Source organism: Gasterosteus aculeatus, chromosome 1 (assembly GCF_964276395.1).
Source record: "Gasterosteus aculeatus chromosome 1, fGasAcu3.hap1.1, whole genome shotgun sequence".
NCBI lineage: Eukaryota > Metazoa > Chordata > Actinopteri > Perciformes > Gasterosteidae > Gasterosteus > Gasterosteus aculeatus.
The window spans coordinates 6176424-6197248 of record NC_135688.1 but is presented as its reverse complement, the minus strand read 5'-3'; the positions used below and the strand labels follow the sequence as shown (position 1 = coordinate 6197248).

General features: G+C 44.2%; 2 protein-coding genes across 14 annotated transcripts in view; both read right to left on the bottom strand.

Moving 5' to 3' along the window:
* The window catches only part of mecom (MDS1 and EVI1 complex locus), a 120060-nt gene extending 116639 nt beyond the window's left edge, over positions 1 to 3421 (bottom strand). For all 13 annotated transcript variants that reach the window (XM_040183933.2, XM_040183985.2, XM_040183950.2 and 10 more), the window contains exon 1: positions 2518 to 3421. In XM_040183933.2, coding sequence (XP_040039867.2) covers positions 2518 to 2725 — 208 coding nt within the window. In that variant the 5' untranslated portion in view covers positions 2726 to 3421. The remainder of the gene's footprint in view (positions 1 to 2517) is intronic.
* A 4648-nt stretch (positions 3422 to 8069) lies between these two features.
* Positions 8070 to 20375, bottom strand: LOC120820260 (sodium channel regulatory subunit beta-4). Its single transcript, XM_040177804.2, has 5 exons — positions 19593 to 20375; positions 14012 to 14175; positions 13565 to 13784; positions 13293 to 13422; positions 8070 to 12593 (listed from the first exon to the last, which is right to left on the bottom strand). Exons 1-5 carry the CDS (start codon positions 19708 to 19710, stop codon positions 12503 to 12505), a joined length of 723 nt encoding a protein of 240 aa, XP_040033738.1. The 5' UTR covers positions 19711 to 20375; the 3' UTR covers positions 8070 to 12502.
* Positions 20376 to 20825: the final 450 nt, after the last annotated feature.

The following is a 20825-nucleotide window of genomic DNA, read 5'->3' as shown; positions in this document are numbered from 1 at the left end:
GATGACTGACTAAATATTGTGGTAAATGTGAAAAATGGTTAGCAAGTGGACGAGTGTGTGCGGACACACTGGATACGCTCCATTGCCACTTGTTAAGCTTCCAAATACTTCTAATGGAACTTTGCTTTTGATCTCCACATGCGTGTTTCACACCGTGGATTTAACGGCTCGAAGCTCTGTGATGTCACTGGTCACGTGCTGTAATCATCCCCAACAAATTATCAAACATCTCTAAGCACGTTGTAATCAACGTTTTTTTTTTTTTATTGAGACACGAATAAGCTAAGCGGACCTTTTTAATGAGACCTACGCCAAGCGGGGTTTGGATCATCAAAGTCACCCCCCTTCCCCCTCCCGTAGCCCACAATCCACCGCGGGGTGCGGCCTGCACGCCTCGGCTATACTTAGTTGGGAAGCAAAGATTTTTGTGGCGCACCGCATTGCATCTGGACGCGCGGACCAATCAGTCAACCTCCATCAATCACTCTTACGTTTACCAGCTCTCCATCACCTCCTCGATTACATCCACCGTGCGCCCCACGTGCCCCCACCTTCTCTTTTCCTTTTTTTCTTTTCTTTTTTATCACACGACTGTTCTGCGAGGAGCCCCCCCCCCCCCCCCGTGCATGCCCGGTTTATACCACGACTCCTCCGGACAGGCGGGACTCGAACACCGAACGCATTGACCAGCATCGCCCTTATGCGGCGTCTGGGAATTTAAATATTCACTGTTGACACTGTGCAGGCCTGGCTTGGGTCCAGAGCGGGCCAGCCACTCGGGGGACACGGACCCCCCCACACACACACACACGCACGCACGCACCCGCCTCAATCTGACAGAAGAGGCGGAAATCTACGTCTTCCATCTCGCGAATGATAATCTTTAAATAAATGTTCTCCAGGTTAAACGCAGATAAACGCAAGTGATTCTTTCTCTTGTGCGTAAAAACGTTCCAACAAAAGTTTTGTGTTTCCCAGAATTTGGGACCTGGAGGACATCTGACTGGGAAAACAAGTGTTTTCTTTCCTGTTGGTCATGATGGTTGTGTGTGTGTGTGTGTGTGTGTGTGTGTGTGTGTGTGTGTGTGTGTGTGTGTGTGTGCGCGTGTGTGCGCGTACCTATTTCCTTATCCATGTTACAATAGTTTCTAAACAACACTATACCTTATATATTTATATATATTTGCTCTGTTTCATAACTTCACCAGGATATCCTCCGTGAGCTCGTGTGAAGTAAACCAACTAAATAGGAACTTCCCTCGACGCTCCTACGTGCAGCCTCTCAACTTCTTCTTCATCCTCTGCTGCTTATTGCCTGTTGAAACTACACTTCGGAACTGCTAAGCCTTTTTGTTTGTATTTAGCTGATACAACACAGACTGAAAATGACCATTGCACTGTTGCCTTTTCTCGTTTTGACCTGTCTGCCTATTTTATTTCCTCGCCAAAAGGTCTGCAACGCAATTCTAGATTATTACTGTAAATTTTGCAAAGAAAATAACCTCAACAATTTAACGTCATCCTTAAAAACAAATGAAAAACCACAAAGCACAAGGACACCGAACACTGATGCAAATATAGAAATGAACACATATAATAAAGCTCGATTGGCACAGCTTTGAGAAAATATATGTATATAATTCTTGATAATTTATTGTAGCAAATCAATGCATGAATCACCACATCAATCATCTCATTGCATAACATCTTATAGTTGATTGGCTCGAAGGAATTAAATCAATTTAATGACGAGAGTGATATTACACATCATTTAATCAAACTCAATTAATACTTTAAGTAAGAATTTTTCTCCTACGTACATTTTGTTAGCAAATCCATGCGGTGCACACAGTGAACAGTCTGCACACTAAAAACAGTCGTGCTTCAAAATAATTACATAATAACATCTCGGTGCATTTGTTGTTCTTTTCTCCCCGAAGTTCCATATCATTTTTACAATCAACACATTACGCATTAAAACGAGCTCGGGAACGAAACCGCCGGACTCACAAACACACAAAGAGTTACAAACACGATCCCCCCGTTTCCCCGCAGCGCATGCACCGTGCGCGTCCAACGCATCCTCCTTTTTCTCCTTATTTCCCGGCACCGAACGGCGTGTCTCCGAGTTGCTCCCTGCGACCGAGCAGCGCGCAGCGACTGCAGAAAACCGCCGCCGATGCGAAGGGGATTCGAACCTGAAACGCACCAGACTACACTACAGCGCCCACTACGTGCGACCCGGCCATTGCGACTGCTGGAGCCCTGCACAAAGTTCCTCCATCCGGGCGCAAAACTTTAAAGTTTACCCTCTTCTGGAGGGCAGCGTTTAATTCTTTTTTTTTTTTTCTCCTCGCGAGAACACCGGCGTTTTGACACTTGAGAAGGTTTTAAAAAAAGCGGATACGTGTTTTTTCCTGGCGGAAAAGTAATCGTTACGGAAAACTATTGATAACAGCGACAGTCTGTATAGGTACATAATATGGCAAAAGGGAAGAAAAGGGATGTTGCACCTACTCGTGGCCAGTTTCCGTGCCCTGCCTTTGGACCTCATGGTGCCGGTCTCTCGGAGTAGGTTTGTTTGGATTTTTTTCTTGGATGTTTTTTTTGTTGTTGTTGTTTTGTTTTCGTCCTTTTTTGTTTTCTCTCTGTCCTTTTTTCGCCGGGTTTCTAAATCCAAACGCGCTATCTCTCCAGCATTGTCAGTCTGGACACCTTCGCACATGCGCACAGCAACGAGATCTGCCGGCAGCAAGTGACAGAAAAAAAAGAAAAAAAAGTTTGGGACGATTTATCACTTTTGATATCAACCTGATCCGGTCAAGATGGTGTGAATCGTGGACATCTCCCTTTTCGTGGCAAGAGTTTTCCGACAAAACATCGCACACTGCAAAACAAAAACAAAAAAATGTCCGACGTTGTGGAAGCCTCAGATTTCAGAGGAGTGAGGAACTTTCTAATTGAGATGCGTCCCCCGCAGCGTGCACTTATTTCAGGACGAGGACCTCGCAGCCGAAGGCAGCAGAAGGCAACGCAACACAGTTCACATTGAGAAAAAAACAAGTTGAACGTCGCTAAAAAGCAATGCAATAATCATTTGTCGATATTTTCAAAGTAAAAGAGGGAAAAAAAGTTCAACAATGAGCGCCACATAAAAAGCTCTGGGTGTAGTTTTTTGTGTGTGTTGCAGTGCAGCAGCGCGGAGCTGCTCTGCGTGGAGGACATTTATTACAACGATCCTTGTTCTCAATCTTTACTCTGCACCTTTTCTCTCCGAGGGAAGTCACATTAATCAACGTTCACCTAAATTACCAATGCTGCATATAGTCATTAAAGATTTTATATATTTTAATTGTGTTTTTGACCATTATACCGAGCACTGGGAAATGAATGACCCCCCCCCCCACCTCCCTCCTTCCTCTCCCGCTTGGGCACCCGACTGACAGCCCTAATATGAGTGCAGGTTTTCTTTCCTCTCTCTCTCTCTCTCCCTCTCTCTCTCTCTCTCTTCCGCTTTGTGCTGACAATAATTAATATGTTAAGTGCTCAGAATTAATGCCCGTTTGAGACGTTTCTGTTGCAATGCGTACATTTCATCACGTGGTAATTGCTCAGGGCTCGAAAGGGATGTTTTCACTTGATTTGACTTTGAAGGAGAACATCGCGAAAGAAAGGAAAGAAAGAAGAACTACTTGTGTCCGAGTCTTCGTCTTGGTGGTTGGAATAATGGTTGGCTTCGTTTCGTTTAGGGTTGAAAGAAACGGGCCACACTCTTTAAGGCACTACATGTCAATACAACTCTGTTATCACATAAACACTGTATAGTGGTCATATATTTAACAAAACAGAGTACCAGTAGATACAAAAACCGCAATCCCACTACTGCTAAAAATATATAGATATCTGTTCCCAAGCATAATCACAGTAATTGGCAATTAATTAGACGCGCGTGAGATCATGTTGACCTTGTGGATGAACTCGAGCTATCGATTCTCAACTGTGTTGAAACTGATCCAGACATCATGCCCTGGGAAAAACAAACATATAAGGCCCGAGGAAAAAAGTTCATATGAATGGAGATAAAAGTCTCAAAGTCAATATTAGCAACAATAGCAAACAGACAATAAAGACGATAAAACCCCCAAAGTGCCAAATCCACACATACAGACGCACTGACGTCAGAGCGGTTCGCATGTATACTTTATTGTATCTCACTCTACCTTCATTGTAATGACACCCTGGATTTTATTAAGCGGGAGTGCGCGAGAAGATGGTGCGCGCGCGCGCGAGAGAGAGAGAGAGAGAGAGAGAGAGAGAGAGAGAGAGAGAGAGAGAGCTTCAGGCGGCGTGCTCAATTAGCCTAAATGGAAACAGTTTTCATTCCCTGCAATAAGTAACCCCCCCCCCCCCCCCCCATTCCTCTGAAGCACTTTCTCTATACATATATTTTATTATGATACGCTGAACCCGGTGGCAGCGCGCAGCGCCGCGGACATCCCCAAAGCCCCGTGGATTGTAATTATTAGAAATTAATTGGGTTCGAGACCCACACGGTTGCAAACAGAACATATTGCCCCAACTCTTTTATTTTCATTTAAATTGACCCACACATATATGGTACCAAACTTTATTCATTATTGTTTATCGCAAGGGCACCTCTGTTAGAAACAAGTTGTTATGTATGTTTGCTGCGTTACAGTAGCAGCGTGGGCAGCTGTTAAGGGGTTAAAAAACATAACATGATCTGTATTAGGGGCCGTGAAGGCGGACTAAAAGTGAAAAGGGAGCCTCCGGCACAAGGAAATTACCAGCGCCAGCCTGACCTTTGAGCAAGGTAATCAATCAAGTGATCAACGGGGATATTTATCACTGCTTTGTTCAACCAAACCTGTGTGGAAACAAAATAAAAAATGGAAAATGAGAATATTGATATTTTGGGAGCTTGCATTGAATTATTAAATTCAACAGACATACATTTCTTCACAATACACAATTATAATAATGTATATTACAAATTCTGATAATGAAATCTGGTCAAAATATGCTGAATCAAAAATAATCTAATAATTTACTGAAAAAATAGGTGAAAAATTGCCACATTTGACCACTGTAGGCCCACATACCTGTTAAGTGTTTTAAATCTGCTGAATCTTAGAAAAATGCCGGAAACATGTGGTCAGTCTGGGCTTGATTTGCTACAAATTATTTCACCTATTTATTACAATAAATTCCTGCTCATCCTGTTTTTTTTATTATAATAAAATGGATTTTGAAACCCAGGAAAATATAAATGATTAAATCCATTATGTGCTACTCGTGTGTGGAGTATCAATTTGTGAATGCTTCCAGAGATGCTTATGAAGACAATGTTTGAGTTGACATTATCGTCTTTTAAAAATGGGCCGTTAAAGCAGAGAGCAGTGAGAGACGGGTATTCCTGGCAAGTCATTTCACTCAACATAATTTAAATGATTTTACATTCATTTTAATTTCCACTTTCTGTTGTTTTTCACAACAGATGAATCAAAAAGGAGTTTTGCATTTTGAATGAAATAATGCTTTAGATCCCTGGTCAGTTTGGAGGTGAGGGGGTCCTTAACATCAAATTACAAGGGAAACAACCTTTTAATAACTCGGTTTATAATTTTCCTATTTGAATAACGTAAAATAATGTGTGAGACAATCTAAATAATACTTTGTTCTACATGCCTGTTAACTTGTATTACCTAAAATAATGTGGTATAATTGCAAGTGTAGATTAATACAATGCACAAGGCCTTACTTTTCAATATTATATGTACAACAATACTCCATTTATTTTTATTGAAAAATTCTATTCTATAAAAAATAAAATGCGTTTCTTTGCTAGACACATATTGCAATGAAAATAGAGATAATTGTATTTTTTCAAAACACTGGCTACGTGTAATAAATATTTTTTCCTTTTGAACAATTGAATATGATGACATAACAACTACAATTCAGCATAATGATCTCACGAACCCAGTTCAATTCATATGCATGTTTCAAAATGAAAGTAAAATAGTTATCCTGAGATGAGGTACCATGCCTAAAGATGCAATAAGAAGTTTATAGCACGAGGCCGAGTCACTGTGAAAGAATGAGTCTTCTATTGAAGATTATTTATTCTCTGCCGCCACCTAGTGGACAGATTATCTAATAAAGTCATGCAATAATCCAATTTCAGTCCCACTTGTCCTGCAAAAAATGCATAAATAAATAAATGAACCGCAATGGATGGATCTCGATATTACGATTATGTAGACGGTGTAGAAACATTCTCAAGTGAGTTTACTCAAATAAAACCAAAAAACTCAAAAGGTAACAGGTGAGTGATGGATGAGTCGACCTGGCTTTTCCTGAAGTAAAGTGCATTTTAACAACCGCTTCTGAACTCACACTCCCGCATTAGAGACCGACTACGATGCGCTGCAGAGACTATTTGTGGAAGTAGTATTGATGCGGTATTGATGGGGGCTGCATGAAGGGAGGATCTTAACGTGCACACACACACACACACACACACACACACACACACACACACCAAACAGATACAAACTCATCCCCACATCAATACCAATGTTGCCTCTGCACGAGTCCCGTCAACAGAGAGAGGTGACAGGTAATCAATGGGAGAGCCGGTCTGGTTTATTGATCTCCGTTTCCAGTAACGGCAGACAGTGGATCCTCGTCAAGTTCCCGGTTGCACGGCAATTACGGTAAAGTACGGACGGATGGGAAGCTTAGGACACGCAGAGCGAACCGATCAATATGCTGGACTCCGTTTGAACTTTAAAATGACACAAACTGACAGATGACAGTTCTCAGTGTAGCTGTTGACTTTGCAGCATTTTGATTTACAGGCTGTAGATAATAAATGTAAATAATCAAAATGATTATGAATGAACTCATTTGAGCTGCTCTACCTTCGGGGTCCTGGTATCGCGCATGGGTACCAGGGTACCCGAGGAGAACACAGACATCTTTTTTATTATCACCAGCTGTGTATTTTGTGCTGACAAACGCAGGAGAAAAGGGCCTTTATTTGGATCAATCTCCTCAAAAGTTGAAGATCCCAGATGAAGTCAAAATGTTACTCCAGATATTTCTGCAGGGTCTTGTCTCTCCAAAAAAACTCAAAAGACGACCAAAGTGGGACACTGTCATCCTCCCTTCCTCATCCAAGGGTGAAGGCTGAACCTCCGAGCAGGATGGAATGTTCAGCCACATCTTCAGTGACACGCTGAAGTCACAGCTGAAGTCACAGCTGAAGTCACAGCTGTTGCACAAACTCCGATATTATTATTATTTGATTACATTAACTATCAAGTCAGTACCCCTTTGTGCCCCTTTGTGTATAGGTAATATAAGTATAGGTGGAGAGTGGCGCCAGCTTTCACACTACCTGATATCAGGGGAGCGAAACGGAGTTCAGACATCATTCATTTGTGACTTACACCTGCGCGCTGTGAACGTCACAACCTACGCGGCCTTTGTAGGACTCGGCCCGTGTAGACCACGAAGGCTGGGTCCTCCGAAGCATGCGGCCGCTGGATTGAGCGCTTTAGAAAACCAAATTGAGAGTTGAAATTTGATAAAATGCAGGGTTTTTTTTGGCTTGAATCAGTTAAAGGGAAGAGAGACGTATTGTCCATTAATAAAGAAGAGTGTGAAGTGAATCATTTTATGTGAGCTTTAGCTTGGAAATTGTCATGTTATGTCACATATTATGATCCGTTTTGGAATGAGACACCCGCAATGCAGATGGGACATACAACTGTTGTTTGAGTCGGAAACTACCATATTTGGCCATAAATAATTGTATTGCTCCGGTAATACAAGCATGGTCGCCACAAACCTGGAGCACTGTTGTATCACAATGTCTATTTCATGAATTTAAGAAAGCTTGAATGATTCCCTATAAAATGAACATACCAGCGAAAAGCAAATCTAGAGCTGAGCGGTTGCTTTCTTTATCAGCCAGCGAACCGGATGAAGGGAATGAGCATTCTCTAAGGTCGGATAGAGACGCAATGACACTCAACAGGTATGTGGGAATTTCAAACATTTTATTTCCAGTATATATATTTTTTTTACAAGTCAAACGTTTGAGGTGCATAGTCATGAAGGGAGCATGAGCAACGAGGTCGGGAACACTGACAAACAGCTGAATAAGAGGAACTAGGATTGGGAGAACCTGGGGTTGCAGATGTATTGTGTCCAAGTAAGCCAAATACAGCAATTCACTTACTATAAAATACTACTACAGGTGTAACATTAGTGTAGTACTTACCAGTACTTACTGTGTAAATATGAGTCTCTTATCTTGAATAAGACAACATAACATAAAGAGCCGTAACAGATGTGTAACACATTACAGTCAATGCTTGTTTAAATAGTTTAAAAGGCAATCGTCAGCCTGTGCTAATTCAAACCTTGAGATTTGGTTACAGGCTACGGGATTCACTTTGCCAAGCGTGTAATATCAGTTTGACACACAATAGGTCAATGTGTAGCAGATTCTGGCATCACTGATAATACGTTTGAAGTTTGCTATCTTTGTTAGAAATTATTCAGACAATTCTAATAATTCTGATGCCGAAAAGTAACACCATTGTGATAAAAAAAAAAAAAAAAAGATAAAATATCTCTACTTCATCTCATTTTATGTGTCATCCACTTGAACTTTTCTGCTGATCTTAGATCAGTGCTAGGTGGAATGTGGGAAACAGAGAGCAGACGTCAGACTCTTGGCTTGGCAGTGTCAGTTTCAGCTGCTAGAAATACAGACGCAGTTCAGAGCAACACCGTGTACAGTTTAGTAGTGGAATGCCATTATCGGAGCATCAGACAGTGATACAAAATCATGACCGTAGTGTACGTACACTGAATAAGTTGCGTGTCGTCGTAGTAGTGTAGTTACAACAGCAGACGTGAGACTCTTGGATTGGCAGTTTGAGTTTCAGCCGCTCTGGCAGTGAGAGCAACACTAACTCTGAGTCATCATAGTGGTCAGTCACAACTCTTAGTCGCTTTAGTGGCTAATGTTACTCTAACGATTTGATAGAGGAATCATGTTTGTACAAATTGTTGCATGTATCCTTTTCCTAAAAGATTGAGTGTAAACTTAACTTACATATCACCCCCTTTTTTTTCAAATGCAGATGTTTTGTCAAATGGGCACAGGGGTTACAATTACGTATACTTGTAAACAATTACTGGCATTATCTAAAGCAATTAGCCACAATTTTATACATAATGTATAATATGTTTATATTGTTTTGACTATGGAAATTGCAGTAATGATGCTATCAGAAATTTAAATAATCATTTCAATACGTATCAAAATGTGCATTTTGGAATTAAACGTCTCATCAGCTTCCTCCAGAGGGAAGAGCTTTCGACGTGTCGGGTATCGACCACTGGGTGTCAGTCCTACTGGGTTCACTATGCTGCAGAGAAGCATCACGCACTGCACAGGGCCGACTCAGTACTGCAGCCATCACAACAAGCAGGTGGCAGACGATTCACATATTAAAGACAGGGAAGGTCAGAGGGTACAGAGGGACTTTTGCGAGAAAGACAATATTTCACCGAGTTCCACAACTAGATACAGACCGCATTAGACCAGAGAGCAATAGTTTACCTTCCACACATATACCTGTCTGAAGCAACCTTTTTGTTATTTTCTGTAAGGGTTAAAAGTATGAATTAAGAAAAGTGCACAAACAGACAGGTCAAATCCACAGTATTGCTTTTCCCTAAGACTTTGGATGTATCCTGTCTACAGAGGGATGTGCACAAGACTCTACAGACAGGGAAGCAAGTGTGTGTGTGTGTGTGTGCAGGTCTGTGTGAAGTGCGTCTTTGTATCCATAACATTCACAGTTTTACAACACTAAAGGATGCTGTATCACTTCAAACACATTTACAGTTACAATGAATAAGGAGCCGTTAAAGTAGATCGATTTGTCTTATCTGCAGTAGGAAACTAATGCCGGTGCATTAGTCCAACTGGAATACAGTAAATACAGTACATGAGTACAGTGTAGATACATACATTGGTAAAATGAACGGTGCCTCGAACGGAGCCAGCCCAGACACATTCCATAAAGTGCCTTATAACAGGTTATTGCATAATCTGATATCTGTCTTATTGCTTCCATTGAAAGCAAAACGGGGAATGCGCTCCAGTTGTACCGGAGAGCAATTTGAGACAAATGAGATAAAGTCTTTCCCAATGAACAAACCAGCACAGAGTGTGCAGACAATGCTCAAACATTGTTGGATTTTGGCGGCTCTCCCAAAAGTGTCTCAAAGGAGCGATGACTTTTGAGCCACGTCCAGGAGTCCCTGTCGAGCGCAGCCACTCCCAACGGGGAAAAAGTGCTGTATTGTTTGTACGCAAGACCAGCGTACGCCACGCTGGTACCAAGGTGGCTCCTAGTGTGTAGGTGCGTGTGTGTGTGTGCGTGTGTGCGCATGTCTGTGTGTGGCTCTCAGCCGTCACAGCTACGTAGGCGATGTGTGAGGGCGGGGCAGCTCATGTCTTCCCGTTTAACCGACGTGACCTTTTGTACTGAGAGACGCTTCTCGTTCCCCGTCAGCATCTCAGCTCTAAGTACGTCCATATCAATCACTAGATGTGATACGGTGAAGTACTTTGTTCCGCCTTAAACTTTCCTATTGCAAAGTGTCGCTTCTAAATTCACATATAATATATATTTTTATATCTGTTTATTTACTCCAAGGACCCTCCAAACTATGACAGCAGTACTATTTAGAAACCACCAACTGATATCGGCTGGTTGTTGGCAAAGAAAAATAAACCACTGGCCTTTAAGTCTATTCAAACATTCATTTGATTTTAGGATTACTATATTGAGTTCAGGACGAATGAAAATATACTATTCATAAATGATATTAAACATCATTTCCCTGACAATCATTCTTTTTCTGTCCTAATGTTGTGCTACCCGCTTTACTGAGGCAGCACCAAGGGACTCGTGGGGTTAAGTGTTTTCTTGCGGTTGGTTTATTATTGGAAGGTAGCCAGTTAGAGTCTGCATACAGGCACGGAAATGTGGTTGTGTAATTGTATTATGTTGCACTCCGCACACGACATCCTGCTGATACGCCACTGGCCAAGGGGCCACTTTCTCACTAAACGTCCAGTTGTTCCATCGTGTGATTCACGCTTTCCCTTTTGAATGAAGTGTCAAATGCCGTTAACTCTTTCTTTACCCGCAAATACCTGCGGGCCATCCGTGGGACCCGGTTTAGAAGGGTGAGAATGGTCGGGGGCAGAGTTGGGAGGTGTTCATCAAGCAATTGAGGGAGCTTCAGGCGATTGGAGGCGATGTGAGGGGTTCAATGGGACCATACGGGGACACACAGAAACGTTCCTCTACTGTGGCCCGAGACAAGGTACACTACACGGGAAGTTATATCAAATGCACACATGCTAAAAATGCATTGGTTATTACTCAGAAGCAGCATGATCAATGTCATTGGTTTCTATAGGGAGCTGGGTAATCTAGGGATTGTCTTTCATGAGGGATAGGATTGTTTTTTTTAATATATTTATTTTTTCATCTTCCCACCAGCAGAGGGAGCAGAAGCAGAACAGGCACCTGTGTTTCATCTAGAGCAAAACAATAAACCTGTGCATCACTGGATCCTTCAGTCACCTAAGAGAGCCCAGTTGTTGGCCTCGGCCGGGAAGTAGCCAATCAAAAAAATCTACGGTTGGCACTAATGGACCAAACTCCCCCCCCGTCAGCAGGTCAAACCTGGACCCGGCCGTAAACGTTCCAGGTGGAAATTCCATCAGGGCAAAAATGTTTCGAAAACAATCTTGTTAATCACAAAAATGGTCAAACATGTGTTGAAAATATGTAATTTTAGTAGATTTAACACATTTTGTGAACTGAAAAATGATGACATTGTGGCATCATGGCAGTAAGTAGGTTTTGGCAATTCACCGTGGCATCGAGGTGTGTTTGCTGCCACTGGTTAAGTTCTTTTGGGTCCAAGTTTGACTTTGGGTTGTAGATGGGGGGGGGGGGGGGGGGGCCTTGAAGTGGCAGTCTATTATTCCAATTTGCTCAAAAATAAGGAAAACAGAGGATCTGCTTTTGGGCAAGATGATTCCTCTAAGATGATGTAAAGCGGGTATGAAAACAGCAAGTGTCCTGGAGACCACTTTTTCTTGAGACTAGAAAATCTATTTTCCAGCTTCCAGGAGAGCCGGTAACGGAGGCTGCGCACGGTGCGTAACAAATGGGCCGACGCGTAGCTGAGAGAGGGATCCAGGCACGTGTACATTCCACGCTTCCCCAATCTGAAGCATGATTTTAATAGAAATTTACACGTCGCGTTAGCCGCTAGTAAAGATAAAACAGTCCCCTGGTAACAGCTCCTTCTATGAGCCTGTACATTAGCCTCAACGCGTACACGGACATACAGACGTGCTTTTCGCTCATGCCTTCGGTGTCCCTTTGTTGTCTGCTTTGGCTCCTGAGCCCCCGTTTTCTGTGTTGTCATTCCCTGAGCTCACCAGGCACTCTTTGCTGCAGGGGGACAGTTAAAAGCGAAGGTTAGGAGGGAGGAAATCCGTGGGATAAAGGCGATACATACTAAATACTGCAGACTTTCCCTCACAGCCCCGAATACTAAACCCACAAATGGGAAACTACGATTGTACTCAAACACATATCAAAGTTAATTGAAAGCTAAGAAGAACATTCTGAGAACTTAATGTCTCTTGCCAGTCGTGCAACATTTTGTGTACGTGCGTGTGTCGTATTTCAGATGCGTTACAACATACATTTTGTGATAGATGTGAAAAAATGAAGAGATTCCATCTGTGTTTGTTATTCAGACCGGATAGAGCAGCTTCTCTTGTGTTTACGTAACACTCAATATTATGTGGCCGATGATGACGAATTAAGCTGTATTTCTTATATCTAAAATATCAACCAGTAAGACAATAATGTAGTCTTAATCAGTCACGTTATTGAAGGTCAAGCAACCTTTTTTTTCTTTTTTTTGTTTGAAAATGTCAACACGGCTCTTTCAGTCATTATCTGTGTCTTCTCTGTCAGTCCCTTTTTAAAAGGAAAAGCTAAAAGAACAATTGACCAAAACATTCATACAGCACTACATTCAGCCAAATGTCTTATAAGAATCCTAATACTGTCTGCAATCAACTAAATTCTGCATTTCCTTAACACATCCCCAGTTGTTATCACAGTCAGTGATCCACTCACTTCTTCTCGTCATCCTTCAGCAGAAAGTGAACAACCAAGGCCTTTATCACCATGGCCAGGATGGCTATCCCAATGACTCCGCCCACCACGGAGACGATGATGGTGGTCAAAGTCGTTTCAATCTCCTTCACTGCAAAGAGGGAGAGAGGGAAAGACCTCGTGAGGGAGAAAGAGGGTGCATTCGTGTCCGTCTGAAGCTACGAGCACTTGTATCGGGTGTAATCTGAACACAGGTGTGTCTTTGCAGCTGCACGCATCCACGGGTCACATACGTTGGTCCACCACTTTAAGAACGTAGAAAGCAGTGTGGTTGCGGTACTTCTCTTTTGGGTTCCTGGCGAAACAGACGTACGTTCCCTCATCTTCGAAGGTGATGTTCCACAGCAGGATGGAGATGTTGTTGCTCTTCGAAGAGCCGACAAACTCCACGCGCTCGTGGTACACGCTGACCCGGGGCTCCACACCCTCAATAGGAATCACCCCCTCACATAACTACACGCGCACACACACACACACACACACACACACACACACACACACACACACACGTACAGATTTACAGATGATGGGTAGGAAGATCAATTGCCATTAGCACATCGATCCATCTCAGAAAGGGCAATAATGTTACATAAGGTACATCCAAGTTACTTTTGCTTGCACACAAGAGTGTGTATATGTGTGTGTGTGTGTGTGTGTGTGTGTGTGCCTGTGTGCGTTACCTTGAGCAGGGTGCCATTGTCGTCGTAGTGCCAGTTGAAGTAGAGGTTTTTGATGCCAATGCAGGAGGAGTAGGTGCAGGGCAGCAGGACCGTGGAGCCATTAATTGCTTCAAGTAGAGGCACTTTACTCGTCGTGACCTCCAGTCCACCAACACTCCAAACACCTGGACAACGGGAGGACGGGAAAAGATTAAGACAATAGAATGAGAAGTTGAGATGCGTATATATATATATATATATATATATATATATATATATATATATATATATATATATATATATATATATTATTCAGACTTGTGTTTTACAGCATAAGTGACGTCGTTGTTTGTTGGCTCACTTGTCTGAGTACAACTGATGACTTCACAAAGTGAAATAGCTTCTATTACAGTAAGTGCAGCTGATGAATGACAGTTTTCTACCCCAAACAGTGTTTTTTCATTTCTTGAGTCCACATCTCTCCTTTAGTCCGCTCTGACTTGGACGTTGATGTTGCCAGTGAAGTTTCTGAGCATTATCGCGCCGTAAACTCATTATTTGCATCAAAGGGTTCAGCACGACTGAAATCCTCATAAATACCGATATGTGGGTCTCGCCCTGCCGGGTGTGTTTGTTTTTTTCCCCCAGGGACATTCTTACAGTGTGCTCTGGTGTCCCTAATATACTCGGGGCTTATTTATAAACGCTGATCTACACGCCGACCGGCACAGGCTCACGTTGCACTGGGACACGGTGGTGAAGTGCGTGTTCGCCCATGCGTCTGGGAGGGACCGGCCATCTGCAGAAGAGCTTTGCAGCCCTGCAAAGACATCAGCGTAAACAAAACCTCACAGCAGAATCCCTGGAGTCATTTTGGATAAAATCCCTGTTTACTTTCATCATTGGGTGGTAAATGCTCTGGGCACGCTGTAGTCACTTGGGTGGGGGGGGTCTCCCTTTTGAAGTTGAAATAAATTGTAATTTTCTGGCACTGACGTTCGGCAATAGGCAATTTGAAGTTACTGTGATAAAGTTGTCCAATCCCAAGAGCCAACTGGAGGTTACAAATGTGTATAGAATGAAAGTAGTATTAAAAGAATTAGGCAATTGTTCAAAAATGTAGAAAAAACATTCCATTAGGTGTGCTTGCATCACATTGCACTTTTTATTTTTTTTACCCGTACCACTTTGACTGATTTGGCATTGAGCCAGAGAACAGAGTCACGCACACCCTGCTGGCCAGAGACTGGAGACTATTTTGCGATCCCACCAGGGGCCAAAAACAAACCTGGACAGGGGAGTGAGGTGGGGGAGGGGGAGGGGGGCAATGGCCGCTCCCCCACTTGCTACCTCCCCACGTCAGACATGCTAAGTCCTGATGAGTTAATGGGTGATGATGCCGTAGTAACCAGGTCCCTTTGTCTTTTCGCTCACCTGCGACCCTTTAGGTCCAGTGGCTGAACTCAATGCTGTGACAGTAACACGTGAATACAGCCGACCTCAACTTCCTCACACTAATTGCAATAAAGGAACACAGCCTAGATTTCAGATTTCAACTAATTGTGCTGTGTATGATTTTAACACAACTTTTCAATTACTGTCTGGTCTGTAAAGTAATTTACTTTGAGAGAAAAAACAACTGAATAACATCTTGTACAGACTCAAAGAGTCGTTTATAGTGACAATTTTCTGGTGCCATCTAGGTTCATGTGCCAATACGGTTTTAGATCGTTGGAATGTTGCATTCAGAATATAAAACATCACATTAAAGGTACTTCAATGTGTATCATTTGTACTTTCAGTCAGCTGAATTTGCTGCTCTTTCTTCTCAGTTTCACTTCTTTGCTCTAACATCCAATATTTGGACCCCTCCTCTGTGGTCCTTTTACCTTGAGTAGCAACTAAGCCCATTCGGGATCTCCTTGTTTTCCGTTTCTGGTTCTGCTCTCTTTTAATGGGCTCTTAGGGTTTTGAGTATTGTGGCACTGGACACTTTCGCTCTTGTACGAACGTTTCCCTCGGGGACACTCTAACTAAACAAATTGAGGCGAGTCGGGGGAGCAGTGTTGTGTTTGTGTGTTTTATTTGTGTGTCATTGATAACCGCACAAAAGTTTGAAATGTTTTCTGCTCGTCTAAATCCCCATTAATTGGATAAATAATTAATATCTAACCTAAATAAAGCAGCGGCACTGGGCCACGGAGCGAGGATTGCAAACGAGTGCTCCAGAGAGAATAACGGTGCGGAGAAAGTCAAGGGGGAAGACAATGGAGAAAAAAAAGCACCATGATCTATTACACATCCCAGAGGAGTCCCCCCCCTCCCCTCGTACCTAGAAATAGATTTCACACCTCCCTCCTTCGTCACCTCTGTTCTCTACCATCCTCTTTCCCTTCCGCACTCTTTCCTCTTCTTCTCAAATGTTTCCATGTCGTCCTGACAAAAACCCGTCGACTCACGCGGCGTGATAACACCAGCTGTGGTGTGCGTGCGCGCGCGTAATGGAACGTGCAATATTTTTAGCTCCACTATCAAATATCTCTTGTCCCAGTTGGGGAACCATCAATATCTGAAACACTTACGAGAGAAAGAGCAACCGACTGCGCGCGCACGTGTGTGTGTGTGTCCTTGGCCGCTGGTGAAGGTGAGTTCTTTTCTAGGCCACAGACTGAAGGGTTAATGTATTTCCGAGTGAACCCAGGGAGAACAGAGCGAGGGCACTTTTACCTCTCTGAGTAAAAGAGGGAGGGAGACAAGATGAATGGCGGAGCGCGGGGGGGTGGTGAAGGTGGTGCAGTGTGCAGGATGGATCGGGAGACGTGGTGGGAAGGCCTCCTCCTCCAGGCGAGGGGAAGTGACAGCGGGGCAGAGAATTACAACAGCGGCCAAGTTACTGAATCAAGTGCGGCCGAGGCGGCGTCACGTTTACGCAGCACATACACAGACACGCGCACGTATGTAGTATGATAGCCACGCTAACAAGTAACAACATGCGGAACTGTTATCACATTTACACGCCAACTGACTGCCCTATAATATGAGCTGCACTGAATCTGATGCATGCTCTTATTCTCTAGAGCAAAATGTGTTGCATAATCACTTAACGTATGGAACCTTAGACTGCAACTTGTGAACGTTAAGAAGAGGATGAAAGGGGTTTGATATCTTGTGGTTGAAGTGATTGTTTTGTGTCTTTGCATATCTTGGGAGGGCTCGGTACAAGCAGCGGCCTCCATCCATCCATGTTCCTCGACCACCTCAGCCTCACTCCTTTCGACTCCTGATGTCCGGTTTACCAGCAGAGCATCACGGCCTCGGATTTGGAGGCGCTAAACCTCCTTCCTGCCACTTGTGGATGCTGGAGGTCACCGCCCGAGGAGGCCAACTGGACCACATCATCTAACAGCAGAGGGGCAATCTCGACGCCCCCGAACCTGCCGTTCAACCGGCCCCTCGACTGCGCCTTGATTTCCTTCTTGTGACTTTCACGGACAGGACCGGTGATGAAGGGCAGCGCGGGTCGACACCCACCGGGAACGTGTCCGACTTCTTTCCGGGAGTACGAACACAGCTCCTGCTGCCTTCATACGGAGACCAGATGGCGAAAGCTTATTTGGACCTCTGCCGTTTAGTCGGTGGTTAAGTTGAGGAGGGTTGTACTGTGATGTATTCAGACTATATCAACCTAACTTTCTATTAAAGAGCTTTGCTAAAGCAACACATTACCTGTTAAGTTCCAGTTTGGAACAGTTTCCAGGCACCATTATTGTGAAAAACCTGACACTAAAACAGGAAGCCGATTATACAATACATCATATTATCACAAGCTTCCAGTTTATGTATTACAAATGACAGATTATTTCTTATATTCTTATTAAACTGCCACTCTGAGGAGCTTTGTCTCCATCAGTTGTGGTTCAACCAATATATATATATATATATATTAGCATTTTTGTGGCTGATGGAGGCCGGCCCTCCAGCCACTCTTTGTACATTTTATATAACAATATATAAAATATATATAAAAATATATATTTGTGTTTTCCAAGGTCGTGAGAAGGTCAACACCAACACCAAAGATGGGAGCGGAGTTGACTTTGGATCGAGCCGAGCATTCCAGAGCTCTTTTGGTTCTACTGGTTCCATTTTAAACTTTGAAATGAAACGATCTCATCTTCACTGCATGGGATTTACCAGATTTTGCAGCAATTAAGAACAGAATAAAAAAAGATGACCTACTAATTAAAACAGTGATTACCCAACAGGTAAAATAACACAACTAAATATACAGACTTGCATCCAATGTCACACTGTATTAAACCGTTTAACCAAAGTTAACAAAGTGCTCTTGTTTTGGTGCCTGTGTGACAAACTCGTGAATCTAAAATAAATCTCAGATCTGGAGTGGGTTCTAGTGTACGTATGTACTGAAAGCAATACTGTTATAATGGGATGTTATAACTTCCCTGTCTGGTTTCCGTATTCTCAGCTGGAGTCCGAATGGGTCACATATTGTTGGCTATCAGTATGAGTGTTATCATTTCATACCCACTTAAATAACTGTTGGGATCAAATCCAACTATAATAGTTTGCCATATGGTCCCAAGAAAACAACTTAAGCATAAATAAATATTGAAAGGAACAAAACCATGCAGGTAAACTGCAATAAGAGAAAACCCAACTGAATAACATGCATTTTCTTTTTGGTTTGGTTTGGTTTTTACATTCAGGTTGATCATTTCGAACATTTTAATAAAAATAATAATTGTAGGACGTCAGATACAAACGAATGCCGTGTTCTCTCTAATGCATTGTATTGACAGGGGCTTTAAGAGGAGAGCTAATATGTCAGCACTTAACAAATCAGAAGGTTACTGGCAAAATGTCACATGGTGTGCACAAGACGATGCTGTTGAAGAGGGTGCAATGCAAATATGCTGTTGGGTTTCGCTCTTTTCAACACTTTTAAAGACTTGTACTTTTTTTCCTGGTTATTTAATTATTTAGTTCAAGCTCTTCTCATGTTTTATTTGTTCACCAGAAAAATAAATTAATGATGTTCGAGTAGGACTTATCTCGACTGGATTGCAATATACCCTTTGGTCAATTATCCCACTAGAGAAGATAAACCGTGTCACCGACTGAACAATTCACTTGGACAAGCCCCAAAAGAAAGAAATGTCGGAAAATAGTTTTTGTTTTTTGAGTTTCGAAACAACTGGAGAGTGAGGAGTACGTTCTGGAGTGGACGAGCAGAATCACAAATCACCACTGCATCACTACGTCACTGTACTACAACCCCCCCCCCCCTCCACCCACACGCACCCACGGGTGGGAACTGAGGCCACAACTACTCCTAGAGGCGTTTATTCTACCATCGTTCTACACATTTCATCTAGTCAGCTCAGGAGCTGCATGTCCGACTTTGGGGGTTCCACGGGTCGGGTTTTAAATATTGACCTTGATGCCCCGATCGCAGCAACAGGTAAACATCACGTGTGACATTCCCCGCGCGTTTTACCCTTCAAGTGGCGGGAAAAGGCGACTGGATGGGAGAGGACAGGGGGGGGCTGAGGGGACAGAAGACAGAAGTGTAACTCACCGAGCAGCAGAGCCACTACCAGACCGCTGTGAAGCAGATCGCCACATCTCAGCCGACCAGGGACGCTGGATCCCGCGCTGTCCGCCGTCGCCATGGCACCGCTTGTCCGTCCGCGCATGTCTCTGGTGTGCGTGCGTCTCTGTCAATCCGTCACCCCCCGTCCCCGTCCCCCCTCCGTCTGACAGTCCTCCCGCGCGTCTGATCTACGTGTCTCGCCAGGCGGGACAGTCCCCCCCACCCCTTATCTTACCCCCCCCCCCCCCCCACCTCCCGTCTTCTGCACTTTGTCCCAGTGGGTGGACGCGCAATGAGAGGAGGATGAATTCCTCTCGGAGGGAGGGGGGGGGGGAGTTATCTACCGAGCAGTTGTCCCCTCCACCCTCAGTCCACCCCCCTTTGCGCTGCGCTCCAAAGCAGGGCCAGAAAAGCCAAAGCGGAGTCGAACTGAAGAACGGAGCAGTGTGAAAGAAGTGTGCGGGCTCCTCGTCTCCCTCCCTCCCTCTCTCCCTCCCTTCCCGTCCTCTGTCGCCGTCTCTTTCAGGCTCGGTGGTGATTATCCAGCGAAGCAGCGACGAGGAGGCGCAGGCGGAGAGAGGTTAGTGTCGGACGGCTCCGCGGCTACAGCAGCCGGGGGAGCGAGGGGGGGTGGGTGGGAGACATATGCCGAGGGGGCGCAGGAGGAGCAGACGAAGGAGGGACGCTGGAAGCTGAGCCGGCAGCCGGGGGGGACAGATGGATGGAGGCAGGGAGCGCGCGTCTCCGCCGTCCGACACAGGGAGGAGTGAGCAGGAGAGGGACTGCAGAGGCGAGGAGAGAGCGAGAGCGAGAGAGAGTTCGGGGGGGGGGGGGAGGAGGAGGGGAGGATGGGGGGGGGGGGTAATATGCTGCCACGTACACGCACATACACACATGCCTCCGCAGTAAGGGCTGAGTCAGCTTTACTTGAGAGGGTATCGGAGGCGAGTGCCAGGTGCTTTACCCCCCCCCCCCCCCACCTCCACCTCCCCGGTCTCCATCCTCTCCTGTCTCCACATGGGTCTCACGTTTCCAGCTCTAACTAAACTCCTGATTAGGCAGACTAATGCACTGGCAGGATCCCCATGGCCTGTCAATCTGGTTGCACTAGGAGACCTTCAGTAGGGCCGTGCGAACGTGGAAGGGCTTGTTCTATTGGCTAGAAATGGCTGCGCATGGCTTTATTGATCTAAGGGACTATTCGGTGAACTGCACATG